General features: G+C 31.2%; 1 protein-coding gene across 1 annotated transcript in view; it reads right to left on the reverse strand.

Annotated features, from left to right (window-relative positions):
• The window catches only part of LOC107439811 (uncharacterized), a 61,073-nt gene that overhangs the window by 6,312 nt on the left and 31,884 nt on the right, over positions 1–22,877 (reverse strand). Inside the window, exons 2-3 of the mRNA XM_016052522.4 lie at positions 4,513–5,897; positions 2–164 (exon numbers count right to left, since the gene is read on the reverse strand). Of these exons, the coding sequence (XP_015908008.3) occupies positions 2–164; positions 4,513–5,784 (1,435 nt within the window). The 5' untranslated portion in view covers positions 5,785–5,897. The remainder of the gene's footprint in view (position 1; positions 165–4,512; positions 5,898–22,877) is intronic.

A 22,877-nucleotide genomic window follows, 5' to 3' on the forward strand; every position in this document is an offset into this window, starting at 1 on the left:
CCTCCTTCTGTTTCTTGCCACACAATTCCCTCTAACATGACACTAGTACCAGGTTCACATGGACCCAAACAATCTGGCTCAGTTATCGTTCCAACAGACGTGCATGATGTGCAAGTGCTAGTGTCCTTCATTTCAGGGGGAATTGGAGAATCTTCGTTTTCCATCTAAAAACAAAAGTATTGAAATCTTAAATACAATAGAATTAAAATTTTAAATACAAATACTACATTAGTTTAAATGGCACTCCTCGCGATTGTTCTCTTTATTATATATTTTATTAAGGTTTTTTCTGTATGTTTTATCGATGGGAAAAATAGCGTTAGAACTTTAGCCAATGTAACATTAAAAATTCAGCCACGACGTACTATACACGTCAGTAGGCAATTATTACGACAATAAAAAAAGATAGTCTTGTCGTAGTTGGTATCACAGAAATAGGAAAGATGTTCGAATTTCTATAAGGCACAAATATTTAAAGCCTCGCAGTGTGTTGCAGTCGACTGCTTTAGTTAAGAGCAATTGGATACCTGAAAGGGACGTCATTGTAGGGAAATCGCGACATTTGCCGATAAAGAAGGCATTTGTCGAAGTGGAAATTGCTTAGCGCAAGTGGTATACGTAAACCACTTAAAAACAAAGCAAAAATCTTAAGATAAATAAATGTATAATACAATCTTAGGGGGAAAAAATACACAACTTTATTGGTTTAATTTTGTCAGAAAGGATCAGTTAAAATTCTAAAATAACGTCAGCAATATTTCTTCCACTCTAATTAGGTGACAACAATGTATTTTACGTTTAAAAAAACACAGCCAAGTAAACATCAATATATTAATAGAAATTTAAAAAAAAAAAAAAAGGTTAGGAGGAAAGAATTTTCTCAAGTAGAGATACAAATTATTAAACTTGCACAATATTAAGACTGACAACTGATTAGATGGTTAACCTTAACCCCTTCACTCAGAATAAATACTGTTCAACCATCATAATTCTCCCCAAAAGGACTTTTTTTTTTCTTTTTTAAATTCGCTAAAAACAGTAACAAATGTAGTAATCGAAGTTAGTCCAGAATCAAAAAAATTGCACCACTACACCACAACTGATTTTTATCATGCGCATGAGACATGAATAAGACAGGAAACTGAAAATGAGGATTCATGCTAATTTGAAATGGTGCATTTATCTACATTAGAATTTTATGTGTTCAATGGCAATTTCTGAGCCTATATAATGATTACTTATGATGATTATACTCGAGAATGTTCAAACGTGGTACGCAGATTGGAATCGAAAAAAATCTCAGGAGAAAAAGATTGTCTAGAATTCTCTAGTAAATTCTTAATATTTTTGAATTTAGATTTAAAACTTAGTTGTGAAAATAAACTAAAAACTGCTTTTATACATTTTCCAGTTAATTTTTATACAGTGTGTAAAAAACGGACCACCCTGGATAGCTTTTGATCTAATGATCGGATCTTTACGTTCCAGGACTTAATGGTTAGAGAAGGTGAGCTCAAATATGTTAATTAGCGCAAACGATATTTGAAGTTATGAAATCAGACAGAGAAATGTACTTTCTCCGAATAAACATACCTTTTTTTCTGATGGATTCGAACTTCTGATCTCCAAAATATAGGAGGTAGCCGCAATTTAGGAAATAGGGCCCCCATACTTTGGTCAGACGAAATGCGTACTTATGCGTATTTTGTCATATCTCGAGAACTTTTCAAGCGAATTGAAAACTTTTTGCACACAAATATAAAACTCGTTTATCTAAAGATAATTTTACGCAAAAAATAATTTTTACTAAGTATTTATTATTTTATTTAATAATAAATACTTAGGATTTAAAATTTTCATTTTTTTAAAATTTTTTTTTTTCACGACAGACGTCATATATTGGTTAAATAAAAATAAAAAACTGGGATAATCACAAAATCTTAATGCATGAGTTATAATATATTTAAAACCGTCAATTAAATTATATACACACAATTTAATGACGTATGAGCAAATATATTAATTTCCAATCGACATCTCCAATTCGACAATCATCATATTAAAAATTGAAATAACTTACACTTAATATTCACATTTTCTTTGCTTTATTTCATTAGAGCTTTCAGCTTCAAGAAATTTATAAATAGATTTCACGAAATCAAAAACTTAAGATATTACTTTAACTTAACTTCAATGCGCAACATTTAAACTTCAATTATGAAACTTTCAGAATTTTTTTTTTATATACATATCGTTAAAACGGACTGACTCTTCGGAATTTTTTTGTTGCTGTTGAAAAATAAAAACAAACACATATTTTTATAATTTTAATTAAAAACCTATACAGGACCATAACAAAATGAACCCCATTGTACAGTTATTATAAGTTCAGAAAATTATAAGTAAATTTTTCACAAAAGAACTTTCACAAATTAAGAGTTGATCTCACCCAATTTTACGAAAACAGGACCGTTCATCAAAAAAAAAAAAAAAAAAGTCTGAACTCCGATGAAAAAACTGCATATTAGTTAAGAATCCTTAAAAGAGTGTGAACAACTTTATCTTAGCGATCAATTATCAAATAGAGCCCAAAATCCACTAATGAAAAGAATATTTGATTCCATTTAACTGATGCATAACCTGACAAATTTAAACAAAGCTTTAGATCATTTAATTGGAAAAGACTAACAATTTATGTACACAGCTAACAGATTTATTTGATAGCTTGCAGCTATACATCAGGTTTTAAGACGTCAGTTTTTTTTTTATGAATTTAATGTGCAACACACCGAATCAACAAACAAGTGATTAGACAAGTATGCTTTGGATAATGGTTTGAGTACTCGGATTCAAACCTTTACAAAAATTAGCTTATTTCATATGAAAAACTGCCGAAAATAAGCTGTGTATAACAGAATAGAAATGCAGTCAAACCTCGTTAACGTGAAATTGAAAGGGAACAGGGGTTCACGTTACCAGTTCAGATTTTTTTTTAAAGATGAAAATCGTACAACACACATTTTCTATATCTGTTATCTATTTGAGTTTTCTAATCTTAAACTTCTATTATGAATAGGTAAATTAATATAATTCATTTCAATACATGTTTTTATTTTACACTTTATATTAAATTAATAACTTCCATTCGTTTAATAATAAATACAGCAGATTACTTTAAAAAATTAAAGTTATAAAGGAAGAAAAATTCTAATAGTTCAGACGAAATTCAAAAAGTACTTACTTGGCAGTGTTATTTTATTTATTTTTTAAATTTGTAGAAGCAAATAAAAAAATTACTGAAAGGTAACTAACTAATAGGAATAAATTGATTTATTGCACAAATTAGAGAGGATTACTAAACAAAATAATCGGCATTGTCGCCAGCCAACACGGATACAAAAAATCCAGTAGATTTTATGAATTTCATGATAATTGTTGAAAAATACACTTAATATTTGACACATAGAGAATTTTATAGTCATCAAAAACAAAGGAAAATTGCAATATTTTCCAGTTTTGATTTCACATTAAATGATCTTGAAATGTTATGTATTATGTTAATTCATAATTTTGAATAGCAATAGACATTTAATTCATCAAAGATACTTAATTGAATTTTATAAATGAGGCCCGCTTCCTTATGTATTAGTGACACTTATTGAAGTATTCAAGAAAGCAATAATCTGCACAAAAATTCAATTTCATTAGGGATTTTTTTCAGGAAACTTACTCAATTTTAGGGAATTTCCTAAAATATACAAAAACCAGGAGAAACTGACAAAATCCAGTAGAGTTGGCAGCTATGAATCGGTAATAGTTGCCTTTTTTGGTTTCCTAATCGCCCATGCATTTCAAAAGTTCAACTTATCAACTGTACCCAAAAAATGATTCGAATTTTGAATTAGAATTACAAAATAATGAACAGTTTTAATTGCTTCGTATGCATATTAAAACTATACATATGTATGTAGAGTACAAAAGGGTTTATGTTGTTTTCTATAATGCCCCTCGCCCTCAACAGATTCAAGTCATGCAACTCTTTCATTTTTTCTTCTTCTTTCATTGCCCACCTGTGTTAACATCCGTCAATTCAGGCATATACAGGGCGATTTTGTTGGCCTCTCTTTCAGGGGCACCATATTAGGTGGGGCAACGTCGCCCCTACAGTGAGGACAGATAGTACAGAGAAGGAAAGAACATCCATGCCTTGCCCGGGATTCGAACCCAGAACCTTTCTGATGCAAGGACAGTTCCCTGCCCCCTACACAGCCCGGTCGGCCTTTCAGTTAATTCACTGCTGTAATGTTGCAATTATCAACACTAAAATGAAGTATTAAAAAAAAAGCCTTCTCTTATAGAAATAAAACTGTGAATTATTTTACCCGTCAGAGGGGAAATAAATTTTCTGATCATATTAAAAGTACTTTGTGTATACAATTTGACGGGGAATAATCGAAAATCAGCTCACGTTAACGAGGTTTTAACTAGTAAATATTAAGGAAGGAAACTTACCTCTCCATTCCTTTCCGGAGGTTCTATTTTAATTTTCTTCATAGGAGGGGAAGACGGTGAGTCTTCTTGCTTGACGGACAAAGGACATGACTGGGAAATAGGACTAGGTGTGAACTTATTCTCCAACTTTAAAGTCAAATTCGGCATTGGCGGAGAACTAGCCGCGCTAGCTGGCAAGTTCAGGGGAGGTTGAGACACCCCTTCAGGTGCACAGTTGCTAGCGGGGGAGTTCGCAACACTTGTACCAGAAGCACGAGGTACACTAGGTGAAGCCACCGACGTGGATGGCAGAGGAGACGAACTAGAACACAGGGACGGTGGGGCAGGACTTGACAAACTTACACCACTGTTGGTAATTTTTAGAGGTGACATAACACCGAGCACTCCGTTCACTTCTGCAGCAGCAGGTACAGAAGTCGACGCACTGCTACGGACGTTAGCATTATTTTTGTCCCGATTCTTTTCTTTCTTTTCCCTGTGACTACCAGTCCGGCCTTTGCTAGAAGAATGTTTTGATTTAGGAGTTTCTGTACTGTTAGCGGGTGAATTGGACGCAGAAGCATTTGTCGATGTATTGCCACTATTTGTAGAATTCGCACTATCAGAAAGTTGATGAGACGAAGCTGGTGCAGATTTAATGTCAGATTGCACTATTTCGTGCTTCGCCTCAGAGTATTTGCTACCGACAGTCTTACGTTTAATTTTCATTTTTAAACCCTTGTCCACGGTGGCCTGGTGCTCAAAGGTTCCAGATCCTTGTGTGCCAGTGCCGCCGTTGTTTCCAGACGCAGTTACGCCAGTGCCAGTAGAACCGCCAGCTCCACTACCTACACTGCGCGGAGATTTGGAATTTGACATGCCGGATGCCAAATTGCTAGGAGGTTGCAGCTGTGATCCCAGAAAATTGAAAGTGGTCGCAGAGCCAGATGTAGAGTTCGGTGTCTCAATGATGCTTGTAGTGTTGTTCCCGGGACTTTGGACTGTGCCGTTGTGATGGTGGTGATGATGATGCGGGGCGATACCCGTGCCGTTTCGTTCGTTAGTCTTCTCAATGTCCGCGTCTAAATCGATGATTAGGTCTCCGATGCCCAACTCCCACTCGTTGTCATCGTCAAAATTGGTGACTGCACTCCCGTCGTTGGCCGAAGAGGTGGTCTTCAACTCGCACTTGATGCTACTGCCCACCGGGTTGTTGTTTGCAGCAGAGCTGAGCCTCGTGGTTTCGGATAGTGCCACCTTTCCACGGTGGCCATCCAGCGAGTTGTCTTTCATTGGACTCCGTTGTCACACCACCACAAACAAGGAGTGCACATTCCCAAATACTCGGACTAGTCTTTAACAACTCCAACTCGGCTAAAGAATTGGCAGACAAGCTTCTTCTTTATCTGCAAAAGATAAAAACCCTGATATTACATGAAAGTAAACAAAATTAAATTCTTCACTATCAGTAAAAAAAAAAAAAAAATGATGTTTAGCAAATAAACTGTGGAATGAAATTTTGAAACAAAGTTTTCATTTATTATTCTCCACTCATGGGTCAAACCGAGTTAAACATTCTTCTCTTGTAACTTACGTGGGTTGGCGTAACTTGATGTAGCATTTTTTACCTTGTAACTAATGCGCCCAGCCGTATGCGACATAACAAAGTTTTCAAATCACTTAGAGCAGTGTTTCCCAAAGTGTGGTACGGGAACAGTTTAAAGGGGGTACGCGTTCTTATGCAAAATATCTTGCAACAAACGAAAATTTCAAAAAATTTAATCTAAAAACAAAGCTAGCCATAAAAATTTACGATTGCGTATTTTTCTATTGGCTATTTTTTGCAGAGTTAACAGTTAATAATGAGTGGTGTCAACAGCCAGTTGTGATTGACTTTTGCGCAATTTTTTATAGTAAAAAATACTTTCATTCTTTAATTAGTGGTACACAGCATTACGAAAAATTTAGAAGGGGTACACAAAAGTCATAAGTTTGGGAAACACTGACTTAGAGGATGATCATTACCTCATTACCAGATCGCAAAACGAAGAAAAACAGTTTTGAAATATCAAGATTCTATTTATTTACTCGCACTACATTTGCAATTGAACAATAAGCACATGAACGCCAAAACTGTTAAATTGCTTATGATATAAAGAGCCCCTATTTAAATCAATAGTTATTTCACTTCTTTTGTCATGTTCTGTATAGATATATGGTACAATATAGGGGAAAAAAAGAACGAATTTATGTTAATGTAATGTAAATGAATGTAGATTTTAAAAATAGAAATAGTTGGGCGTTCTTTGAATTAGAATTTTTAGGTTTAAATTTAGGAGTATGACACATTTTGAACTAAGTATTTTAACAGTAATAGTAAAATATTTACGAATATTAAATGAACTAACAAAAAACTAACAACTAACAAAACAGTCAGCTAACAAAAAATTCGTCTATATTTGTTACTTACGTAACAAAAAAGTTTGAATGGTAAGTTACTGATAACAAAAAAAAATTATGATAGGTAAGGTACGATTTACAGTGGGGTTATTCTAGACCTTTTCTTAAAAGTGGTTCCTTTTCATGAAAATGCAGTATAGGTGCTGAAAAACCTACTTATAAATTAGTGAATTTGATAATAAGGTCCTGATTATGTTGTGAAAATCGCAATTTAAAATTTTATTAAAGACTTTGACACAACTTTTCAAGACAAAAGTTGTGACCCGTTTTAACAATTAACTATCTCACCTTAGGAAGGTAGTAAATAATGCACTTAAAATTACCCAGCTCCGCTAGTTAAAGTTGTAATTTAATATCATAGTTACTGATGTAAATGAAATTAGGAGATTTAAGATACATCTGATTGTCTTTCCTTTAATGCATTTGGATTATAAATTGGAAGCGAAATCAAACGGTCTCTAGGGACATTTGCACAACTGAATGGCACAATTACATATGATATTTGAGAAGAAGGTTCACATTTAATGTCCCGTATTAATTTCACATTTAATGACCCGTATTAATTTTATCATTAAATAATGCAAACAGATCTCTCTCTAAGATATAAAAAGGGCTGTTCATATACACAGCTATAAAAAGTATTGTTCCAGGAAAAAGAATAATAAATTTTTTTTTAATCATAAATAAAGCAGTTAATATAAAAAATTTTATTACGCAAACAATGCTATTTTTATAAGCAACGGGTTGAAGAAAAAATAAATTAAAAAAGTTAAGAGAAAATATGGGAAATATGGAATAAATTTCCCAATATCCTGCCGTGCAAATGATAAAACAACGTAAAGTGATTCATGGTAAAATTCAAGAAAAGTGGTTTGACAGCTACTTTCATTCGTTTGCTAATGCTATAAAGGCTAAAGTAGAATTTCAAAAAACTGATAAATTAAAATATGTTTTTGAAATTTTTCTTTGTAATATGTAGTTAATCATAAAAAAAATGTTAAAAATAATAGCCACAATTTTGAGTTTTCTGTCGCTTACGTCGATTTCTCTATTACACGGAAATATAGTTGTCGAGGGAAATTAAATACTCAACCGAAGCAAAGCTTGCAGTGAGACTGCATGGTATTAAAATATATTCTAAGTTGAGATTTTAAGTTCGACATTGAAGTGTCAAATGCGAGTGAATATTTTGTTTGACATTTTCTTTGTTATAAATTTGACAATAGATAACCATTTCAAAAGATTGCAACAAGATTAGCTAACATTTTTATTTCATAAGAAAACACCAGAGTGCTTTTTTTTGCAAATCTGGGCAACCTCTATTAAATTTCAACGGTCACTAAATAAGAATGAACGTCATAATAATTGCCACGATCTAATCTTAATTTTTCAAAAAAAGGGTCTCATTTAAGAAACTTTGTTCCGTATTGCTAACTAGGTGGATCAAAACATAACACTAATCAAAGCTAAGAATCTATTTGTAGCATTCAGAATTTCAGGCTTCCGCGTCATAAGGGAATTAATACATATTAGCTATTACAAAATTTTATTTCCCTCGTCAAATAAATAAAAATATTCCACTTCTCCTATTCACGAAAAGCACGTCGCTTCCATGTTCCTACTCGAAATTGACGAAACTACCACTGAATTAATTATCAGAAATATTCTGGAAAAGGTGCATTACTTATTCACATTCCCTTCTAAACACTTCAGTTTGTACAGTCGGAAGAGGGGAGGGGGAATAAAAGCTCACTCCTAACCCCCCCCCTTCTGCTTTTCAGTAGATGATCTACGAGTTGTTTCCGGCCGTAACCGCAACCATCTAAATAATCGGAGAACTTGCTCGTGTAGCAGTATACACGTTCTCTAAAAGAGAACCATTCTTCTCCGCCCCACCCCATTCCTTCGATCGATACAGAACTCCAGTTGGAAGAGGAACAGCTACTTCCTAGCGTTCTCTTTTCAGGAAGATCAAAAATCGATAGGGGCCGCCTTTAGCTCAAGGAATAGCATTTTCGCTAGTCATCCAATTTATGGATACGGGAGGAGGCTGTAAATTGAATTTGAGAAGAGGATTTGAATTTCAATACACGATGGAAAAGGGGGGCAGTAAAAGGATGGAGAGTATCTAGGCTATGGATTTTTATTATCCTCCCCCCTCATGGTGAAGAGAGGCTTTTGCGTTCGAATTTATCGCTTTTCTTTTATAATCCGCATTTCTATAGAGAGATTAGCCCACTCGCTAACCGTCGAGTTTTAAAAAGATACCAAAGAGGTTGTAGCAAGTTCTGAAGCATGGTAACTGTTCAGCGAAATTAAATGGAAGATCGAAAATTCATGCCACGTCGGTAGTTTATTAGGTTATTTGACATAAATTGAATAAATTCAGTTACATCCTTAGATACAAAGTATACAGGCTTCAGCCAAAACGGTATTGTTTTGACGGATGTACTTAATTTGAAACGTTAGTTTCATGTTTATAAAATTCAAGATAAGACTTTCATCTAGTTGCATTAAAACTTTTTACACTATTTTGACATTGACTTGGTCTCATTTTAGTTCTAATAGTTACAAAATATAATACGTAAATTAGATTTTTAATGTAAATTTCGATGATTCGAAATGCATAAGTTAGTAACAATATTAAATGTTATAAGACCCCGGAACACTAGACTTGCTGAGTAAGCTACATTTAACACGGTTTTTCGAAGCTTTTTCGCCAAACAAAATAAAACAGAATCAGAATTATCAAACTGAATGACTTATTCTCTTATTTAGCAAATTTTTATAAGCTCAGATAGTTCAGCATTTGGAGTAAGCTTTTAAATAACAAAAAATTAGAGCACATTCTCAAAACTGTGGCTTTTCTCCATATGGACGTTTAGCGTCATTTTCAGAATAAAACATAGATGGCGCTGGTTAAAGATAGGCTAAACTTGACCTACAGTTATAAGTCATTTTTGCTTTAAAAATATTATTCACATAAAAGCGTCATTTAACGCGATTATCAGAGCCTTTGAAAAACAGCCTTCAAAAAGATTTTTCTAAGTTGGTAAATTGACATTTTTACAATACATTAAAAAAAAAAAAAAAAAACTTTCTAGAGCTTAACTACTAATGCGTTTTTCAATCTAGCATTGAATAACTTAAAGTAATAAACTAAAGATTAAATTTGCTCAAAATCTTCTTTTTTAGATTTTTTTTTTCTTTACAAAAAATAACGTGAAGAACTTAAACTTTGTATTACTGTATTCAACGACGAAACAAAAATCCTAACTTTGAGCATCTGTGCTATAATGTAAAAAGTCACTAACAAACATTCATTATCTAAAATTACGTGTTCGCGAAGAAAGAGTTAAAACTTCGTCTCATAAGAAAAAAAATGAAACCTGGTAGAAATATCGCATCAAAGCAAGAAATCGTTTCAACACCCTCTTTTTCAAACAGGGCCTTTCTAAAAATAAGATTCTTGGCGCAAATTCTTCCACGTTTGCAGCACTTGAATTATCAAAACCCGCAACACACATATTGAAAGAAAAAAAAACTTTTCCCTCCACCAAACGAAAAAAGGATCTTTCATTCGAATCTGGAATAATTTTCCAGCACTTTTCGGGTCACTAGAGCAATTACTACAGTCAAACAGGGTGAGAGTTAAAATACTGTTTGACATTTAGTTACAATGACACTAATTTGCGTATTGTGACATCCTGGTTGAGGTATTTGAACGTGACATACATGGGTCAAAAAAACCTGGGCGTCTACTCGATGTTCCGAGCGTATCATACAATCTATATGTGCGTTGATGCGATGTAAACATCTTATTAACTAAATAAATAAATAAACCGAGTCATGTTCTTCTCCAGATCAATAACATTTAATTTAAATGGATCATTAACTTCGCTAGCTCGAATAAATAAAATTATATATATCTGGGGGCATAATTGAAAGCAGCTAATAACATTTATAAGCCTGACGAGTTCTCAGGTTTCAGGTCATTACTTCGCAATTAAAAACCTTATGTGAATAAAGAAATTATCACGCCAAGGTATTAAAAAACAATATTCCATTCAGCCACTTAATTAGCCTCTGTAAGCTAATTATGCGTTTGTTTCACACTCAAATAGCAGAAGAACAGTAGCATGACGCACAAGAAAAAAAAAAAAAAAAATATGGCTGACAAGAAAACTAAGAAGGATTTTGCAATTTTCAGAAACACGTCTTTTTTATGAACGCAATAACTTAGAATATACCATGATAAGAATTTAATTACAAATAAAAACACATAAAGTGAGAAAGGATGTCGTTGTCATGTTACGAATAATATACAAAAAGGATTAAAAACATATAAGTTGCCAGAATACAAAATTAAAAGTGTAAATGGTGGATAGAGGGATATATTTTTAAGCTGCGTTCATACTGAAGTTAAGAACCGCACTTGATTTTTTTGTTACATTGGATTGGCTCGAAAACTTGATTTGCGCAAGGTAATGTATTACACTAGTTTATAATTAATAAATGGCAGAATTTTAAATACAACATTTTTAATACGATGGCTTTTTATATGAATAATTTTAGCATTTATTGAATGATATTAATTCAATACTGGAGGAAGTTGCTTAGTTGTAAAAAAACAGTTACCCACGGATTCAGAGTTGAATTATCGAATCTTAATTAAATTTTTTTAATTTTATAATATTTAATTTTTTTTTCTTTTAATATGCTACTCTTGTAAAAAAAATATTTTTTCTTTTTTTTAAAAAATATTTTTATCTCAGATTATGGGCTCTATGTACTTGCAAATTATGCGGAATTAGTAGAACTATGAACCATAAATTCTTGTCTGATATTTTTGCTTTTGTTTCATTCATTATTGTATAATATTATAAATTCATATATTGTTTAAGACTTTTTAAGTTCTATCAATATACATTTTTTTTTTCTTTCTAAAATCGGATTAAGAACGGAAATCCAACAAATCTAATTAATTTCAATGCAAAACTTACCGCGTTAATTGTTTTAAATTGAAGAATTTATTAAGATAAAAATTTTAAAGTTATCTAGATCGATATTTTCGCAATGAGCAAATCCAATCAATCTGGGGTCTATCAATAATACAATGTCACGAATATCTCATGATCTTTTATATTAAAATTGGTATTGATTCAATAAACAGCTGCAAATTATATACTGCTAAATAATAACATTAATGTAAATAAGGCTGAAATAATTTTTTTTGTGTATACTGCAGATAAAGGGGGCAACTGGTCTTTCTACACGCACTATCAAAATAACATATAGATATTAAATGCTTATTCGCATGTTAAGTCAGCTAAGTTGTAAAGTAACAGATACGCTTTGTAAAACCTCTAGTTATTATACTGTTCATCATATTTTTATGGAAAAGAAAAGTAAATATTAGTGAATTTTTTTCGAAATATTAATCAGCAGTTAAAGATGTCTGCGATAAACTTTTTAATGGTTTGGTTATTTTTTTTTTTATTTGAGGCTAAAAAATATTATTTAACTTTTTGTTTTAAATAAACCAAGAAAATCCCCCCCCCCAACAAAAACACCGTTTTTTTTTTTTTTGAATATATCCTGATTTATAAATACAGGGGTCTGTCCAGACATTTCGTGAAGAGTCCGGTTTTTGTGAAATTGTGAAAAAATTCCAGGGTCGTGCTTTTACGAATTTGTGCAAATAGGGTTCGCTTATTGCAAAAAACTTTTTCAAGGAGTTTTTAAATTGTTAATAGTTATACGATTATGCTCAGCACTCTAAAATTATAATTAAAAAAAATTAAAATTTCAAAAATAAACAGCAATTGCTGCTTCTAAATTAGAGATGCAACATACAAATATTTGGTATTTAGTCTATACTGCTGAACGCAGAATATTCATTTCGGACGAATAATGGAAGAATCGTCTGCCGAAGACAAAACTTAATTCGTTTACATCCATCTTTCTTGTTTTCTGCCCTGAGAAGGGTTTATTCAATTAATAAAACAATAATGAAGATAAACAAATTTGTAAAGGGTCCGATTAAAAGATAAAAACGGACCCTTCACAAAATAATTTAAGTTAAAAGTTAAAATATTTTGTGATGGGTCCGTTTTTATGAAAAGATATTTTGTGAAGGGTCCGAAATCTCTTCTATACAGTGCGTATACCATTTGTCGAAAAGAATTACCTGAGCTTTAGAATGGACAAATAACTTAAATATTTAATTCAAGTTTTATAAAATTATCATGACGAGATAAAAAAAAAATATCGAAATAGATGAGTAATTCTCAATTTCAACAAATTGTTAGCTCAGATAAAAAAATTTAAACATTAGAACATAAACACGTTTTTTACAAAACTGTGGTCTTTCATCATATTGAGAAAAACAAAAAGGGAGCTTGCTAAAAGCAAAACACCTAAACATAACATACGTGTCTGTTTAGCTGTTAAAAACATGCAACAATTAAAGCATAACATAGTTATTCAATTCGAGAATTATTTGCATGGTGGTTCAGCTATATGGATACCAAAATATGAATTACCTCGAAGATAACTTTGTAGAGATATTCCCATTGTACTTAGCAGAGTTAACTTATTTAGATACTTACCGTGATAAAATAGGAAGATTGGGAAGAAACAAAACAAAAAAAAACGTCGTGTTTTAGAACATATTTAATCGGCAGCCTCATAAAATAACAAATGACGGAACAGATAAAAAAAAATAAAAAAACGTTAAGAGCAATTTGTAATCATTCATTCATCGGTTAGATATTTGTAAAATAGAACCATAGAACAATGTATTCCCAATTGCGTGAAAAAAACAATTTAAACATGCAAATTAAGGAGCAAAGAGAAAAATCCATTGGTTGAAGGGATAAAACAATAGCAAAAATCCTTCACCCACAACAATTTAAGATACAAGATAACGATCAGAGATATAAATCAAGTAATGCGCGTGAAAAAGCAATGCATTACTAACTAATTCTTTTTCAAAAGAAAAAAAACTAAATCCATAAAGATACATTTCCACACAAACAAGGACTAATCGGTGGATTACCCAACACTACAAAACATTTAGAATAAAAGCATTTCTTTTCACACAATAAATCAAGAAAAAGAGCTTATTTTTTCAAGCTTATGTTCTTTGTTCCACGGCTGGACATTCCCCTCCACGCGTCGTAGATCGCAGACAATGGATTAAATGAATCATTGACCCATTTCGAACAACACCGGAGCCATTTTTCATTCTTCGTCAGAAAACCGGAACCGCCACTTCACCAACTACTTCAGCTAAATGTATAGAGAATTTCTTCAACTAGGTTTGATTATGACATCTGAACCACCCTACAAATCTAGAGATCATTATGCACGTGCCATAACCATAGTAAGATCAGGTACTTAATTGTATTTTACTATGAATTGGCATTGCTGTCGAACTAAAAAATAGCACAAAATTTAATCTAAAAAATAGGTTTTCTAAGAGTTAAGTGTTAAAAGTTTTATCAATTACATAATAGAAAGTGTATCGTATTAAAGCGACCTAAAATTGCAACTAAATATATTTTTCCAAAGATGTATAACTCAAACATTAACAACTAGGTAAATACAACAAGGTATTTAAAACTAACAAATGAAGATGATGTAAATAAATTGAAATTATCAAATAGATCCATAATGCAGATATTGATCGATCTAATAAATTATAGTTAAGCAAAAGAACTCTACTGAACTTGAAAATTACATACTTCGGTTTGCCAAGTGTAAAAGGTATTATTAAGTAGGTTTGATGAAGTTTTTTTTTTTTTTTTTTTTAGCCTTAAGTTACAGAAACAGACAAAAGCGTACTTTTTCAGAATTACTGTACGTTTATTTCAACAGATTAGGATTTTAGACAAACAAAATAAGTTTTTAAAATTACAGTAGACTGTACCTTTGAATTTAGGAAGCGCAATAAATTTATCAAAGATAGTTACAAATTCGGATTATTTTTAGACAATCATAACTGTCAATATAATGATATAGCCAAAAGAAAAATAAATGCCCAGAAATTGTAATAAAAAAAGGGCGAGATTATTAAACAAACAAAATAAACATGAGTAGCTTCGATTGCAACTAAATCATTAAACAAATTAAAAGCGAACATCACGGAAAAAAAAGATTAAGAACTAATTTTTTTTACACATTTAACACTCTTACCAACTAGGATCATGGAATAATATTGATTATTTCTCGACCAAACGATAAAATCCGAAAATCTAAAATCGAATCCGAAATATTTATGACAAAACTTGAATTAATTACGCCTAAGGAGCTAATGGAACGTTTCCACCGATTCCTTTAGTAAGTTTCTTACTGCAATTCACCCTATTTTTTTTCAAACAAAATTATTTAAATTTATTCATAATTCTCTATCAACAATTATATCAGGGCTGTCCAGACATTTTGTAAAAGGTCCGGTTTTCGTGAAATTGTGAAAAAAATTACTCACATTCTTTCAACCAGGGTCCGCTTTTATGAATTTGTGCAAATAGGGTCCGGTTATTGCAAAACACTTTTTCAACGAGTTTTTAAATTGTAAATAGATACAAAATTATGCTCGGCGCTGTAAAATTATAATGAGAAAAAATTAAATTTTCAAAAATAAATAGCAATTGCTGCTTCTAAATTAGAGATGCAACATACAAATATTTGGTATTCAGCCTATAACTGCTGAACGCAGAATATTCATATCGCACGAATAATGGAAGAATCGTTTGCCGAAGACAAAACTCAATTCGTTTACACCCATATTTCTTGTTTTCTGCCCTGGGAAGGGTTTATTCAATTAACAAAATAATAATGATGATAAACAGATTTGTGAAGGGTCCGATTAAAAGATAAATTATTTTGTGAAGGGTCTGTTTTTAAATTAAAATATTTTATGAAGGGTCCGTTAACGGACCCAAATTTCTTCTAAACAGACCCCTGTATATAAAAAAGGGGTTGTTTATAAATCTCCGTTATTATTCTAACATTAACTCGAAAGTTTAATTTTAGAAGCAGTCCCTTAAATTGAACACGGATATTGATTTAAAAAAACATTAACTGGAATTTAAAAAAAAAAAATCTAAATTTATCCTGCATACGTTAAAATGTGCGGTTTCTATTAAGTTATATTTTGTATAAATTAAATTATTAATACATGGTATGTATGATAAAATATTTATTAATATACATGCAGAAATAACATGTAGTGGGAAAATCAACTACAAAAGACAGAGTATGGAAGAAGGGGTATGAGGGGGGGGGGATCTAAGAAGCACATGAAAGCGATTTTTAACTACAGCAATGGTGTTGACACTCGGAATTACAACTTATTACAGAGCATTGCAAGATTCAATTACCCCACCCCCTTTTCCTCATCACCAGCATCCCAATTCAACTTCAATAGAACCGGTTTTTCTGAAACCATCCATTACAACACTCCCCCCCCCCGTCTCTCTCTAAATGTCGTTTCGTAGACAAGCGTTTATTGATTACGTAATAAGAGGTTTCCTCTAACAATGGGTTTTTATTTCTGTATGGGATGAATGATAAATAATTATGCTGCTATGTCAGGTATTTGAATGGCGTCTTAATTTCACACTTTGTTCTCAATTTTTTTTTTAAAGTTTAACTACAAGAAATGAAATTGATTAGAAAAGGTACACAAATTAGTTTTTTTTTTTCTTTTCTTTTTAAACATCAAAGAAAGAGTGCTGAATTGGATGTACAGTGCGCAAAAAGATAAAAGGACAACCCTGAATAACTTTTGTTCTGATTATTGGATATTCATGTTCCAGGCTCAGAGTAACTTAAAATAGGTTAATTGATTACAGAAGACAATATTTTAAGTTATAAAATCTGACAGAAAACCGTACTTTCTCTAAATAAACAAGAAAAAAATGCATTTGAAAATTTAAGAAAAGTCAATTATTAAAATCTTTAAAACTAATTCCTCTTTAAAAAATTAAAATTTTTAACCGATCATAAATTATTGAAATAAAAATTTTTAAATTGAAATAAATGACATGCATAAGAAAAGATTGCAAAAACAAAATAATTATGCATCTTAAAAAACATGCATGACTTCACGCTTCCTACTCATCAGGGATCTGTCCAGACATTTTGTGAAAGGTCCGTTTTTCGTGAAAAAATTACTCACATTCTTTCAACCAGGGTCCGCTTTTATGAATTTGTGCAAATGGGGTCCGTTATTGCAAAAAAAAAAAATTTTTTTCAAGGAGTTTTTAAATTGTTAAGACATACAAGATTATGCTCAACACTAAAAATATAATTAAAAAAATTAAATTTCAAAAAATAAACAACAATTGCTGCTTCTAAATTAGAGATGCAACATACAAATATTTGGTATTTAGCCTATACTGCTGAACGCAGAATATTCATTTCGGACGAATAATGGAAGAATCGTCTGCCGAAGACAAAACTTAATTCGTTTACATCCATCTTTCTTGTTTTCTGCCCTGGAAAGGGTTTATTCGATTAACAAAATAATAATGACGATAAATAAATTTGTGAAGGGTCCGATTGAAAGAAAAATCATTTTGTGAAGGGTCCGTTTTTAAGTTAAAATATTTTGTGAAGGGTCCGTCTTTATGAAAAGATATTTTGTGAAGGGTCCGTTAACGGACCCAAATTTCTTCTAAACAGACCCCTGCTCATCCTTTCAATGTTACATCTTTCATAACTGTCTTTTGCTCTTAGAGCAAGACTATACTCATTTTACAAATAACAATGAACAAAGTTATTATTATTGAGCCTTTATAAGTATACATAAGGAAAGTCGATAGTGCCTATACCAATGCTTAAACTCACCTTTTTCGACGTACCTTTTCTCTGCATCTACAACAAGATATTGCTTCATTTGTTTTCCACAGAACATTTACATATACAATGTTTACACTGTGATAATTGATAACATATATCTATTGGCAGAATTCTTTATTAAAAATTATGAACTGAAAACTTTTAATTTTTCGAAAAGTTTCATCAAAAACCTTCAATAACTCAAAAAGTATTCCTGTAAACGCTAAAACATTATAATACTACACAACTGCTATAATCTCAAATATCGCCAAAGCATTTTAAAGCGATATCGTAAGTTGTTTCTTTGTAAAGGTACATCGAAAACTGTCAGTTTTAGCATTATTGATATATGCCCTACCGACTTCCCTTAAAATACAATATAAAACAATTCGCTTTTAAATTGTTCCCAGCTTACAGCTCAGTTTGTTACAGCTTTTGCTTGTCCACACGAGAAAAGAAATCTTATACAGAAATTTATAAACACTTACGTTCACGCTGTTATGTTTATGACAGCTTACATGTCTGATATTTTAATTCTTTTCCAAAGCGAAAAAGAAATGAGCCTCTCTTTTGTAAGAGAAGTATACATATAAATGTTAAGTAACAGCATTTGAAACTGCAACTGCTTTAAGGGCATCGTATATGAATTAACAACTCTCATTATAGTTCATATTTTGAAACGACGAACAATTTTATTTTAAAAACTAAAATTTCAAAAAAGTAAGTTATAAAAGCAAATATATTGCCCACATGAAATCAACGTAATTAATAGCGTATTTAATTTTCATAAAAAGACAAACGGCGAACTGAAAAGTATAATCTGCTTTACTAAAGTGTAATAAAAGCAAATTTTACGGCGAAACAGTAAAATTAAAATTTTTAATTTCAAAACTACTTTAACAGAATTTTAACGGCTTCAAACATAATTTTTTCAGTACAGAACAAACCGTAATTTTCAATCAATACAGGCAAACTGTCGCATTAACAAATAATCAGTGTCAGTAAGTAAATTTTTCTTCAATGTCATAATTTAATTTTAATAGAATTCAAGACTTCTTTGATCAAATAATTTTTAAGTAGTGTTTTCAAAATCTCGAAAATTAAAACTCAGTGAATATGCCACAATTTTGTATACTTAAGAAATTTCAGCGGATTCATCTTTCAGAAATTCTACGACATACGCACGATTTAATTATTGTTGTTGGAATCGATAATTTTTAAAATCGCGTGAAATAAATAAATCATTAATTGTGAAACTACAAAACTCTAGACTACAAAATTTTATACTGATTTGCTGATAATAAGTAAAACCCTTAATTCATCATCATAAAAAATTGATCACATAGTTTCCTTTTCAATTTTCATAGAATGGCTGAATTGGCAAAAAGTTGAATCAAGTATATATGATCTGGATTTTCTCTAAATTGGAACTATCAAATTTTGCTATTTCTGCAAGCATTATTAACTAAAAAACAAAGTTGTTGGATCAAAAAATCCGTATCTTTCAATTCATAAAATCTATTTTTTTTTTAATTTTTAAATCAGTATTAGTATTTGTATTTTTAGAAAATGGCATGTTATTGAACACACAAAAATTAGGAATATCAGGTCGAAAAGCTAAAAATTAGGACAAAGTATTTTTTTTATCAAGAAAATTAGGAATATCAATACAACTACAAATCCTGTGTAATAAAAACCAAAATACAACAAAATCACAGCAAGTTATAAAAATTGTAATTGAAAAAATTGACTAGCAATGAAAATAAAATGTTTCTTATCATGAACATGTTTCCCACAATTCATGAGAATATGTAAATTAAGGCTCGTGAACATGTAAATTGAGGCGAAATAGATGAGAGAAAAAAAGTTGGTCAAACGATTTAGAACAGAAAAAAAAAAGAAAAAGACTAATACATAAGCTTTAATTTAAACATTATTTCTTTCACTTTTAATCAAACATTCATTAAAAACAGAAGAACAGGAAACATGGAAGAAAACAATAGGTTTATCAATGCACAAATTAAAAAATTAAACACATAATTTAAAATGCGGTAATATTATTAAATGATTCCAAGAAAGAAGGGGCAAGATATTGCTTGATTAAAAAAAATAATAAATTCGACAGCAAAAATGCTGAATTTCTTTTCCACAAGATGACCAAAAGTATGAAACAAGATTAACTATTTAATTTTTTTAATTTTTTTAGCATTATTAATTAATATCGAAAAAAATATGATACATCGAAAATCCGACTCTTTCGATATTTAAAAGCAAATAATTTAAAACCCGAACTTGTATTCGCAGAAACTGGAACGTTCTGAACACACAAAAGTCAGGAATAAACCACAAAAGCGTTGCTCCTCGGGAAAAATTAGTTCTATTTTGGTCAATTAAACAAAATATGAATATTTTAAAAATATAATGACACAGAGACTTAAATATTTTAAACTATCTATATAAAACGAGTAAATATCACTGTTTACAATTTAAAAATACAGTGGAACCTGTCTAAATTGACCACCCTCGGGACGATGTCAAATGGTCACTATATAGAGGTGGTCACTTTATGAAGACTCTTTAAAAAGGACTTTTTAAATAAAACTTGTAGAAAATGGTCACCTTACTCAGGTGTTTACTTTACCCAGGTGGTCACTTTTACAGGTTCCACTGTATTTATAATTTTCATTTTTCTCGTGTTACTTTTCCCAAAGTGGCCCCCGCAGTAACCTACCTGATCGTTAAAACACGGTTCCTAGAAGACGTGGCTGAGCTCAGTGTGAGGATGGGTAACAACTTTGATCAGTCCGTAACGGCACCGAGGGTGTGCGGTATTGGACTTTAAACTCTTCTATCGTAAAGTGCTCGACTTCGCGTGTTGGTAGCCGAGCTGTCGAAGCGGGGGTGCCATACCCTCTGCTGAGGGTCAAAATTGTGATGGCACGTTTTCGGATCATCCTCAGGGACCGTCAACAATAGCCCATTGTGTAGCTCTAGCGTGACGTAAATAAACTATGATAACACCATAAACTATAATAAGCATATAAACACCCAATATTTTTTTCTCTAATTTAAAAAAAAAAAAAAGGTAGTGCTGTCAAAGTGATACTTAATTACTAAACAAATGTTGAACGAAACAAGTACGGAGGGGTGTGGAAAATGACAGAAAAGTACTTTCCGAGGGATTGCAATAAAAGAAAAAAGAACAATGACGAATTTTTAGTCTCATTCATGCCTTTATGCTCACAATACAATTAACTATATGTTAGAAATAGCTGCTTTAGGCCTCCATTTTAATGGCCGTATTTTCCGACTGCTATTTTACAAAATGCTCAGAATCAAGTGTTGAAACAATATGCATACAATAACTGTTCAATAAAAAAGGATCTTAGTACTTCGCTAATTTTGAAAATGTGTTACTTTCGATGGACAAACACTCATACTTATAAATTTCGAACTCTTTTTTATTCCTTTATAGTTATTTATTTAAATAGAAAAACTGGATTCCACAACTGCGCTCCAAAAATTAAAGTAAATAATTTTATTTTTCATTATCTCGTTAAACAGTCAACCCTATTTTGAATTTACAACTATCAATGTTCAAATCAGGCCTTCATGGTAAACTTTTTTGATGAAACTAACTAGCATTTGCGTTACATGGTCAACGAAAACCTCTAAGATTGCATGGGGATTTAAATCTATGACTCGTCAACTACTGAGGATATTTTATGTCAGCAATGTTGTCGATGAGAACTAGTATTAACTAGCCACCGCTGGGATTCGAGCCTGAGTCATATCATTGGGAGGCATCCCAAGAGCGTAAATTTTAAAGAAAAAAAATTGCAAACCAATTAGAACAAATGGTGAAATTCATATAAGTCCGAACGTTAGTGAAAATGATTTATAGAGTGCGCATGGAATAATAGTGAAAAACAAAAATTTTATAATTTGAAAAGCAGTTTAAAAATAAACTACATTTAACACCACCGCAATGCATAGACAGATATAAAACGAAACAAATTTTATCTTATAATTTAAACTAAAAACTTTAAAACTAAAATGTATAATGAAATATTAAATTGAGATTTTTAAAACAATGTAGTAATGTCCAAAACTTTAATGAAAAATTAAGTTATTTAAATCACTTGGTATATTTTATTAAATTAGTCTTAAAGGCTAAAATTCAACAGTTATTTTTACAATGTTGCCACGGACGCTATAAAATTATAATAGTGTCAGTAAATTTGAGTTGCAGATATATAGAACTTCAAAACTCACTATCGTTTGGAGTTCTGAATATAAAGATATCGCCTGTAAAGTTACACCTTTAATATACCTAGCCACCCCGACCATAAGCCCGGTATTGTCTGATAGCTCATAGATTAGTGAAAATAACTTAAGATTTAAAAACTCATGTCAAAAATATTTTACACATTTCTTTTAAAAACCCAAATACTTTTTTGTAGTTAAGTTACGAATTTGCTTGTTTACATCAAATTGCCAAAATTTAAAAAAATATTATAATAATATTTCTTTACGTGTTAGTAATAATATTAAGAAATATTTTGTTATCTTGGCGACATTTTGCGTAAAAAAACTTACAATTGCACTACAAATGTTTACAAATCACGACACGATTAATTAAATAATAGTCTAGCTTATGTGAGGAATACATTCCATACATTGATAAAATGCGCATAATATATTTTAGCACTACTATTCGATTGATATAGAATGTATTCGTTTGAATACATTCTATACATAGACGAAATGTACCTAATATATTATAGGACTGTTATTTGACTGATTTAAAACCTTATCAATAAAAATACTTCAAATCTTATAAAAATTTCACTTCCCAACTCTAAATAATTATATTTAGCCATAGTATATATTCTGTTCAAGTAATGTTTAATTCAAAACTGTGTTGACTCATCGAATCTGTTTATAAAATAAAAATAAAATAAAAAAAGCTTAGTTGAGTTTACTACAAATTTGTTGATTTCTAAACTACAAAGATGTGAGTCACCACTTTTTACTCTGAGGTAATTTTTCAAAAGCTCTAAAAAATAATTACTTAC

The sequence above is a fragment of the Parasteatoda tepidariorum genome, chromosome 7, assembly GCF_982258835.1.
Source record: "Parasteatoda tepidariorum strain Cologne lab strain chromosome 7, Ptep-v5.0, whole genome shotgun sequence".
NCBI lineage: Eukaryota > Metazoa > Arthropoda > Arachnida > Araneae > Theridiidae > Parasteatoda > Parasteatoda tepidariorum.